Source organism: Syngnathus typhle, linkage group LG3, assembly GCF_033458585.1.
Source record: "Syngnathus typhle isolate RoL2023-S1 ecotype Sweden linkage group LG3, RoL_Styp_1.0, whole genome shotgun sequence".
Lineage (NCBI taxonomy): Eukaryota > Metazoa > Chordata > Actinopteri > Syngnathiformes > Syngnathidae > Syngnathus > Syngnathus typhle.
This window is the reverse complement of record NC_083740.1, coordinates 18376769-18387637: the sequence shown is the minus strand read 5'-3', so window position 1 is coordinate 18387637 and position 10869 is coordinate 18376769. Positions and strand designations below refer to the sequence as shown.

General features: G+C 43.0%; 1 protein-coding gene across 2 annotated transcripts; it reads right to left on the bottom strand.

Moving 5' to 3' along the window:
• On the bottom strand, nucleotides 1–10646 carry clgn (calmegin). 2 transcript variants are annotated; one of them, XM_061275158.1, is made up of 15 exons: nucleotides 10505–10646; nucleotides 7335–7583; nucleotides 7100–7173; nucleotides 6700–6758; nucleotides 5091–5232; nucleotides 4860–4941; nucleotides 4591–4783; nucleotides 4112–4301; nucleotides 3892–4005; nucleotides 2626–2782; nucleotides 1696–1911; nucleotides 1489–1605; nucleotides 1267–1417; nucleotides 707–912; nucleotides 1–507 (listed from the first exon to the last, which is right to left on the bottom strand). In XM_061275158.1, exons 2-15 carry the CDS (start codon nucleotides 7581–7583, stop codon nucleotides 436–438), a joined length of 2022 nt encoding a protein of 673 aa, XP_061131142.1. In that variant the 5' UTR covers nucleotides 10505–10646; the 3' UTR covers nucleotides 1–435. The 2 variants fall into 2 exon arrangements, with proteins under 2 accessions (XP_061131142.1, XP_061131143.1); XM_061275159.1 differs by having other exon boundaries at nucleotides 707–894.
• Between the last annotated feature and the right edge of the window lie 223 nt (nucleotides 10647–10869).

Sequence of the window (10869 nt, the reverse complement as noted above, 5' to 3'; positions counted from 1 at the left end):
CAGTGCGGTCACCTCTTCACACAACATGGCGTCCCCGCCTGGAAATACTGAACAAGGAAGGACTTTGTGCCCTTCAACGTGTTATTGAAAGCAAAGGACAGATGCTGTACACTGTCTTTACTCTGAGGAGACAGATCAATGAATTGAGAGCGAGACGAACATGGTGGGCTTCCAACCAGCCAATAGGTAAGCAAGGATGATGAATATTTTGAAGCAGACATTGAAATTTTGTACCAGAACACACTTATGATCTGAAAAGCAAGACACCACTGGGTTCAGTTTTGTCACGGAAGGATTAAAGATGCAAATGGGGCAACCGGGTTGACTGGAGGCTACCAGGAGATTGGAGGAAATGCATGTTCTGTCCTGCTCAACGAGTGACAGCCCTGCATGTTGTCCCTAAGGAGGGAGGGGGTAGCGGGTACAGATGTCACCTCAGTCTTTCCGTACCCTCCTCTTCCTCACAGCTTGTTTGTTGCTCTCAGCAGCGTCACTGCCTCCATCCGGCTGAAAGAGAGGACACCGTGAGCAAAATGAGACGGTGATATTGTACACAACACTGTTTAATGTCACATTTCGGCTGCCTACGAATACAAAAAAATGCCTTCAAATTAAATACAACCTTGACTGATCTATTTTTAGGCTAATTTGGATTCCAGATCATGGTAAAACTTTTCTGGGGCACAGACATTACTTTTTCACTTACCTCCTCCTCTTCTTGAGTTCTCTCAGGAGCTTTGCTTTCTTCCTCTTCCTCTACTTCTTCCTCTTCCTCTACTTCTTCCTCCTCCTCCTCCTCTTCGTCGTCCTCCCCTTCTCCACCATCCTCATTGTCACAATTCCCCTCTGGTTGGCCAGCTCTTGGATTTGGACCATCGTTGTCCTGAGCTTTTGCTATAGTTTGAAGTAAGACTGTGGTTAAAGAGGAAGTCAACGCCAACATTTCTTATGTGATATGTAAAATATGAATTAAACAGGCGAAAGCCACCTTTTTATATACATCTGAGGTGGCGGCTATTTTGCCCCTTTCTCACCTGGAAAATGATAAGTGGGCGTGATTGGTTGTGACCTGAAACCTGGTAACTGTTATGTCATTTTCAGTCGACAGAAAGTGGCAAAATGGCCACCCCCTGAGATATAAATGGGCAATATTGATCAGAATGTCGTGTTTGGATTAGTCGGGGCACATACAACATATTATTGTAAAGAAATGTTTAGGGTTGACTTAAACGGGAAGAGCAACACTAGTTGGGGTGTCTGTCTCACCTGCAGGTGCTTCCTCCGCGTCCTCAGCCTCGATATCTTTGTCATCCTTGTCTGTGCCATCTGCTGCATCTTCCTCCTCTTCCTCCTCATCCTCTTCTTCTACATTAGTCTGCGGCACATCCACTTTCTTGTACATATAATCATCTGGTTTCTGCAACCAACATTTTTTTATTTAAGATTGTGCAGATAAACATCAGCCTGCTTTGAATAACTGAATGGTACCTTAGGCCAGCAGAAGAGCACAACAAGTCCCAGGGGCAGACCAACCGTCAGAATGTAGACCACCCAGAGCCATGGGCGCTCCTCTGCTGCAATCGTCAGCTGGGCAAAAATCCCGGGCTGATGGGAGGACGATTTGAACCCTTGTTGATCTCACTGAGCGTATCGATGCAGATTTGTTGTAATAATGACTCGACCGTCAACACTAACCTCGTTAGCACTGGCCACGAGCTTCTTCAAACCCCAGCTGTCCGAGGCCCAGCGGTCAGCAACTTCCTTGTGGGAGGTGACAATGAAGTTGTCAAAGTAGATGTCGGACGTCATGGACCACAATTCCAAGCCCAGGGCCTTGAAAGGCGTCATTTTGAATGGCTGCAGGTCCTCAAAATATTCCGGGTTCATGATTTTACGAGGCTTCCAGGCCCCCTTTAGGGAAAGTCAATAACAAAATAGAGATCAACACCATCAGATGGACATGTAGGCAATGGGCCTGATTTACTATGAAAAGGGGGTACTAAATGTACTTTAACAAGTTGTTATAATAATTGCTCCCATTGAGTAATTAAATCAATGTTTTTACATTTTGCAAAGACTACAACTCTTGTGCATCACTCGACACACACACACAACAGAAACTGCCATATTAATAATTTGGAGCTGTAGATAAAATTGTGACAGCGCCACAAGAAATGTTTGAGTGAAGGGGTTGAATGTGTTACCAGAAGATGCAAACCAACAAACTACTTACTGACTTAAAGAATACACATCTATCGCTACAAAAAATAATACAGTAATGTTGCATTAAGTGTTTGTGGCATAATTATAAAGTGTTGCGGAAAGGATTCATTCTCCCCATGCCTCCTCCTCACCACAATAATCAGAGCCATCATTTTTAAATTTGCATGTACTCCCGCCGGTATTTTGCCCATTCAGCTATAAACACACAATATGAACCACGTAGCAATTTTGTCCATTTAGTAAAACAAATTTAGGAGATGCCAGTTAAGAACTTTACTTCTATACCCATTTGCGTGAGCATGCAATCATTTCTGCACCCGTTTTCGCAAGTGCAAACCTTTCGTAAATCAGGCCCACAGAAAACAAAAGCAACGTCAGTCAGGCAAGCTGGAGGTTGGTTACCTTAAAGTTGGGGTTGTCTACCAGTGGGGCTTTCCACTTGCCTTTGTACTGAGGGTTGTTAATCATGGGTCGCTTCCACAGCCCACACCCTGGAGCACTTTCACAGGCAGGGTTGGGGATCTGCGGAGGCTCCCATTCTCCATCCATCTCTTTATCCCTACACATGGGAGAGCTATGAGGCTAAATCATTCATAGCATAAGAGACAAAACATACCATACAGTGCAGTAGTAGGGGTGTAAATCGCGGGTTTCGTCACGATACGATATAATATCGATATAAAGAACTACGATACGATATTTGCCGATATCTTAAAGCCTGCTGCGATTCATTCACGATATATCGCGATATAGTGCTCTACGATCGATTTTTTTTTTTTTTAATAAAAAATATAGAACAATATCCTGATTTCAGAGTCAGTCAGCTTTATAACAATTCATACGCAAAATCAACAAGGTACTGCAAACTCTTTATTTAGGAAATGACAAGAGTATTGTAGTATACAAATTGCTTACTTTAACACTGAACTTTGATGTGGTGTTTTTTCTTTAAATGTGCGGCGAGATTTGTGCTCCCTGAATATTTGATCACCGCGTGGCAGGATTTACAAACTGCACGTGTCTTGTCCGTTGAGCCATCTTTTCTTTGGAATCCATAGTGCTTCCAAACGAATGACTTGAAGCCTAAAGGGGAGCAAATTTCCTCGTCTCTTTGGACACTAGCCATAGCACCAGCCCAGGAGCCGCGTACTAATTGTCGCCTCCCCTTTCACGAGCGTGCTCTGCTCACAACACAACACGCCCGGAAAAAGGAAGCAAGCCACAATGAACTGGATTTCAAAATAAAGTCGCGTCTAATTCCGAGGTCAAACACGGCGATATAAATCGATGTTTACCTTTAGCATCGATGCCAATAAATCGTAGAGCATTATATCGATTAATCGATGTGTATCGATGTATCGTTACACCCCTATGCAGTAGTAATCCCTCTCTACTCACGAGGGGAGGAAACCATGATACTAGAAATCTAAATAAATGAGCCACCAGATGGTAGCAAATGACTACTTTTGTCTAAATGAAGCTCCTTAAATCACTTTAAATTGTTTCCTTGGCACCAAAATGCCACCAGATAGTGCCAAAACAATACTTTTATTGCTTTAGCTTGAGCAGGCTATATATTGTAAAAGAGAAAATGTGAGTTCCTGAATGCCAATTTATGCTATGCTTCATTGTATGTGTTTGTTGGAAATGTGTTCACTGTCTACTTGCCAGTCTTCTGGTTTCTCAGAATTCAGGTCGGAGATGTATTCAGGTTCCTCTTCCAGCCAGCCCTCTGGCTTCACTGCATCTGAGTCTTCAATCTTTGGAGGTGCGTCCTCATCCCTGACACAAAGCACTTTTTACTATAAATCGACAAGTCATCTGACAACATTTCAAAATGGCAATGTGCTGCCAAAGCTAGTTCTACGAGCGCAGCTGTTCATATCACCAGTCGTCAGGTTTGACAGCGTCGGGGTCGGGAATCTTGGCCCTCTCGTCCCAGTCTTCTGGCTTGAAGTCGTTCGGATCGTCGATCTCTTTAGGCGGGTTGACCGGAGGCACCACGTCATTGAGCAGGTTGCCGCGGCTCACGCTGAACTGGTCAATGAAAATCTCATAGCTGTTGTCTGGGTTCAAGACTTGCAACGAAGGAACACACAGACATGCATTACTGACACTAGAGTTTGTCAGCGCAATTATTTCAATATGCTGTCATGGTTTATTTGGTCTTTTGTGGTGGAAAGTAGCAGTGACCAGCAATGAATGGAGGTGTCAATACAAGTGCATAGTGAATATGTGGTGTATGAGAGCATCTCAAAATGCAACATACCAAATTCCATATTGCTAAATTGTATCTGCTACAAGGATAAAACCACCCCCCCTCAAAAAAAAAAATCATCTGCCACACATGCTGGCATGCTACCATACCTAAAGTATAGAGGTGAGTCTTCTTGTCAGTGTAGAACTTCTTGAGGTCCACATCAGCCCTCTTAGCATGCTTTTCCTCTAAATCTTTGTTCAAGGGATTCAGGTGACGGAAGATGAAGTGCAGCTTGTAGTCCTCGCCGCACTTGTCGGGTCCAAACATGATGGAGTAAGGTGTGCGGTCGTGGAATTGTTCCTAAAGGCCGGGAAAAGCCAAGACTTACGTATCGTGTTTAAGTAAGCCGATTATTCTCATATTAGCATGACCGCACCAGATTGACATCACCGGTGTCTGAAAGCAGTTTAACATAAGCCCCACCGCAGTCAATGCCATCCTGGAAATTCACTTCATACCTAGCGAAACAAACACATACAAAGCAGTTACTCAACACAATTCTGCTAGGATCCATTTTGTTCATTAACCAACTGCAATTCCTTTGTTGTAAACGTCACGACATAAACATTAAAAGCCAATGTATATGCATGCATGTGTGTGTACAGACTGTATGACAAGGGGCTCATCCCGGAAGACAAAGGGTTTGTCCATCATGGCAGCAATGGCGTGATGCTTGGCACGGGATTTGAGCACCAAGCCTTGGTCTCCTGGAATCTTGTTCTCCTTCAGCTGCTCCACTGCCCACTTCCCTGCACAACAAGTTTCTTCTTAGTGCACAATGGACACAATAAGGCACCCAGAGAATAAAAAAAAAAATCCTCTAAAGTACCGTTTTTTTCCGTGTATAGTGCGCCCCCATGTATAGTACGCACCCCTAAAAATGGCATGCTGATGCTGGAAAAAAGCTTGTACCCATGTATAATACGCACCCAATTTTTATGAATTTTTTTTTAAAAAAAAAATTAATTTTTTTTTTTTTTTTTTTAAGTCCCAATGATCGTCACACACGCAGGGAGGCAATGGGTCCCATTTTTATAGTCTTTGGTATGGTCTTAACTAGGCTGGATGTAATTTTTTTTGTTGGCGTTGATTTCTCCGACTGCCCGTAAACGCACCACCGCGCTCCGTGCGCATGGAGCGTGTTTGAAGTGAACAGCAGAGAAGAAAGGAACAAGGCAAAGTGTTGTGAAATAAAATATTACCTGTAATACGGATTTAGGTAGAGAACTGAACTCTCGCTCTTTATATAGCTGACGTGTCTTGCTCATCCGTTCTGCGCATCTGTAATGGCGGCCTCCGTATGATATCCGGTTTGCGTGTGTGCGAGAGCGAGCGAGAGAGAGAGCGCGCGAGAGAACGCTCAACCGTAGCGCGCCGCCGACCGCCCAACTGCACCGGGCTGGTCGATTATTGTGACAGAGCCGTCGCTGAAATTTAGAAGATATTTTTAAAGTCCTGATGTACTTTCTAAAATTTAAGTGGACCTCAGTGCGCACTGCGCAGGGAGCTTAATTTGGTGCGGTCGCGCAACCGCAGCGCGCCGGGCGCTCACTGTCGCATTGCTTAAAGAGCGCCTTTGTGTTTTAGGATGAACAGCAGAGACCAAAGGAACAAGGCAAAGTGTTGTAAAATAAAATATTACCTGTAATACGCATTTTGTTATTTGCTGATTGAAACTGCTAATTAAACTGTGAATTGAAACTAATAGGAAGAAAACAACTCTCGCTCTTTATATAGCTGACGTGTCTTGCGCATCCGTTCTGTGCATTTTATTTCACAACACTTTGCCTTGTTCCTTTCTTCTCTGCTGTTCACTTCAAACACGCTCCATGCGACCGCAATGCTCTCGTATCAGACGCTTGCTCGATCACCTGCTCGTTTGCTGTCCCGTGCGCGCACGAAGCGCGGTGGTGCGTTTACGGGCAGTCGGAGAAATCAACGCCAACAAAAAAAATTACATCCAGCCTAGTTAAGACCATACCAAAGACTATAAAAATGGGACCCATTGCCTCCCTGCGTGTGTGACGATCATTGGGACTTATAAAAAAAAAAAAAAAAAAAAAAAAAAAAATTAAAAAAAAAATTTTTTTTTTTTTTTGTACCCATGTATAATGCGCACCCCAGATTTTAGGACAATAAATTAGTTAAATTTTGCGCACTATACACGGAAAAAAACGGTACATCATTTCTGGTTGAAAGAGATAAAGAAGACAAACCATCATATTTGGCAATGTCATCATCTGCATCTTCCTTTACTGTTTTGGACAACTGCCATCTAAGAAAACCACAAAGACAATAAATGACTCCCAAGTCATGCTCGTTTTAGTTATAGATGATGGTCCTCTAGCTACTGACAAGGATAACACCTGACTGAAAACATGTTGTTAAATGTATAATAACCCAAGTGTTATTCAATCATTTGCCACAATTTCTTTCCGAGGTCAAAATATCATTAAGTTTTCACTTTTCAGATATGAAACAACGGTCATCTCCTCTCTAGATAACGTTGCAGTATGTTACGATGATCACCATCAACTCAGTTTTGAGTTTTAACACCCATATTGTCATTATATGTTGAGGGTTCACACGCCATTTTGCATCAAAAGCTCAGATTACCTGCCAAGTGAGCCATCATCAAATGTTTCAGCAAAGTACACATCTCCAGCCGCCACAGGAGTCTCATATGTTACCTATGAAGCCAACATCAATAAAATGGTCAAATTTCTTCCGCTCCCATTTTTAACTCATTCACTGCCAGACCAGTACAAAGTGATGTTTGATGTCAATTCTCATCAATGGCAGTGAAAGAGTTTCTATATTATTAATATTAATCAAATCTTCGTCTTCTCACTTGGAAGGACACTTTGTCATTGGTTGTGCTTTGAGGGTCTGTTTGTTTTGCCTTAGTGTCCTCCACCTCCTCCTCTTCTTCCTCCTCCTCTTCCTCAGTGACTAAAGGCTCCATTTCCTCATCATCCAAGGCAATCTCTTCATCGACATCTGATTGGTCAACTTCGGACTGCCCTTGGGCTATTACCGCTGCCATGGTCAGGAGAAAGAGAAACCCCATCCTCCACATCCAGCGCCTGTTCAGCATCATCTTTAAGGACAAATGAACACGTGGTGGTTGCGTGAGAGGGGAACAACAGAAACAATATAATGACAAAATACAATAAAGTGCATAAAAGGATGGAGGGCACAGAGAATCAGAGGCTATGGCATTTTATCGATACCCTTTGGCGAGGCTTGAAATTAGTAATTTATTCCCCAAACGGCCTTCCTGTTCCCTCTAAATTCATTTACATGGAAAGACATGGAACTGAAATCTGATTGGACGAGAACCGCAAAAGACTGGAAACTGCTCAGTCAAGACACGCTATGAAATAAAGACAAAAGTCTAGTAAAAAACAAATCACAATTTCATTTACGTTATAACTGTAGTGCAGGTCAATCATTGATCGTGTTGAGGCAAGGAGAGAAAGCTTTGAAGTCCTGACTGCACGCCGCAAAGTTAGCTAATGACCAAATTTGCTCTTTTGTTGCTGATGACAAAGAATACTTTGTACAATTCTTGTCATGGGAAGTTCACACTTCACAGCAATAATTCAAAATTAATTTTTGCAAGTTTGAATTTATTACCACTTACCATGTAAAAATGCAGGGGAGGAAATGGATCTGATTCATGTCTCTCAAACTAGAAAAACGGTGCTGCCAAGAGTAATTATTTACATCCCTGTAGAGTTAATCAACAGTTACTTTGGATGCCATTTAACTCTGAAAATGTTAAGATTACAGTTTGGGAGTAAATTTAACCCTGAAATCAGTTCAATTCTTTAGGTGTGTTAATCTTAGAAATTGCCATAATTAAGAATATGATTTATTGATATTTATTACTACTTTTCAAGTTATTTTGTGTGAGTAAGGCACCTAGATTCTGTTCTGTTGGATGGCAATGTGCATTAAGTTTGCTTCTGATTGGTCAGTCAGATAAAAGGCATGTAATTTCAAAGGATCAAAATGAAATGTAATGCACGTTTGCCATACACATAACGCACTTGATTCTTTATTGCGCAACCCAATACTACACTACACCACAAAAAGTCTATCCAAGTTACGGTTTACAGAATTTTATTTTGCTAAATTATCCATTATTAACTTATTTTGGGGCTGTGTTGAATAGCTTTTCATCGGACTGCTTGACTTTTTTCTTCTTCCTGCAATTAGCATCTTTTTACCCAGACTGAACTTCAGAGGCTCGGTTTGAATCTGTCAAATAAAAACGAGATCCAATTAAAATGTTCTCTCAACACCACGACGAGCACATTCGATGATCAGCCTCGCAATGACCTGTGCGTGCACCGGGCCCAGCATCTCTTAACAGTCCAAGCAAGCTAAGCGAGCTGTCAAATCGAGTACTCTCGAGGTCCTGGGACAGGTCGTTGAGCTAACATGGCTGCCTCTGGAAAAAACTGCAACGTCCAGTCCAAACTCCTCGGAGTTGACCGTTTTCTGCAGCAACACCTGCTCTTATCCAGCTAATAAGATCGCAAAGCAGTCCAATTCAGCTTATCTTCTAAAATGTCGCGCCACATCGTGTCAAGTGTAAACCCTGCTTTTTGATAACACACACATCACATACTGTTCTATCGTTTAATAGGTACATAGAAACCCTTAAGGCAGAGACGGGACAGACGCTCGTTCATGTCAAGACGGAACATACTTTATTGTCTCTCCCCCCAGCAACATACAACCCTCACAACGGTTCCTACCCCGCCTATTACTACATCCCCCTTTCTCAATGGGAAATAAACTTTGTGTCGAAAATTAGTACAACAGATTATTTCCTCAACAACAAGCTGAAAAAGGTGAAATGTTTTACAACTCAATACCATCCCAATATATGAACCCAGTGGCAACAACTTAACTATTAAATAATTGGCATTACCAAATCTGACAGCCCAGACCCCGAAGTGAAACACGTGAACTCAAGTAACATAGTCTTTAAGGTACTCTGGGGTCTTCCTGACGCGAGAAGGATAGCGTCTCTCAGATTCTGGTGAACCAGAGAGTACAACAGGAGAGACCGGTCCTTTCAGAGTCTCTGTAGGGTTGCTTTCCCCCATATCAGGGACAGCGATGTGTGGTTCTGGAGCCACAGGTGTGCGTGAGAGATGATACCTGTTTCGCCGGAGATTTCCCCCAGATGTTTCTACGATGTAGGATCTTGGTGTGTTCGCTGTGGACACTACAGTACCTCTCTGTTGCATGTCCTTGACCCACACATGGTCTCCAGGTTGTAAGGCAGGCAATGTGTGAGCTCTATGTCGTTTGTCAAAATTCAGTTTTTGTCTTTGTCTGTAGCTCCGCTCCTTCCTCCTCACCTTTTCCAAATCCGCTCCTTTTGGAACGAGCTGAGAGGGAATGACCGGAACAGTAGTACGTATTTTACGCCCCATTAGCAGTTCAGTTGGACTACAACCATTCGCTAAAGGTGCGGCACGGTAAGCCATTAAAGCTAAGTAGGGATCACTGGACTTTTTCAGTAGACTTTTGACAGTCCTTATTGCCCGCTCCACCTCCCCATTACTCTGTGGGAAATGTGGACTGGATGTGACATGTGAAAACCCCCACATCCGTGCAAACCTATTGAACTCTTCAGATGCAAATTGCGGACCATTATCGGAGCGTACAACCTCAGGTATACCATGTCGAGCAAAAATAGATTTACAGTGGGTAATTACAGCGTCCGAGGTTGTACACGAAAGCTTGGCTACCTCACAAAACCTTGAAAAGTAATCTACAACCGCAAGATACTGGTTTTTACCGAACTGAAACAAATCTACCCCGACTGTACACCATGGTCTTGAAGGAAACTCAGTTCCTAACATTGTCTCTCCCCCCAGCAACATACAACCCTCACAACGGTTCCTACCCCGCCTATTACTACACATACAACCGTTAGCTTGTTATATTAGCAACGATGTCAAAGGAGAGAGCGAGAATGAATGAGAGCACACTAACCTCGCGTCTTGTTGTCGCGAAGAAACCCCACACAAAACTGCTCCCGCGGCCCTTCCAAAAACAAAAAAACAAAAACAAAAAAAAGCCCAAACGTTTCTTTGGCGCGTGTCGCTGACAAAACGAACGAACGTGCCGAACGTGCCGAACGTACACTTTGAAATAACGTACGCGATCCTGTTGCCCTCAGATGACAGCACGGGCCGAATAATATAACGGTTTACGCTCAAAGGGTTCGACTGCAAACAAACGCGCATGCGCATTAGACGGTGGGCTACGAAACGTCTTTGCTCCTTTAATACAACAGCCTATGTAATACTTTCATCATACGGGCCTTTTGATTAGGTTTATCAATGTTTGTCACGTAA

Excerpts from the sequence above, each read along its gene's own strand:
- clgn (XM_061275158.1), bottom strand. The coding sequence starts at position 7,583 with ATGATGCTGAACAGGCGCTGGATGTGGAGGATGGGGTTTCTCTTTCTC. Across the intron at positions 5,233-6,699 it reads TGACATTGCCAAATATGATG|GGAAGTGGGCAGTGGAGCAG; the intron begins GTTTGTCTTCTT and ends CTTGTTGTGCAG. Across the intron at positions 1,418-1,488 it reads TGCTCTTCTGCTGGCCTAAG|AAACCAGATGATTATATGTA; the intron begins GTACCATTCAGT and ends TGTTGGTTGCAG.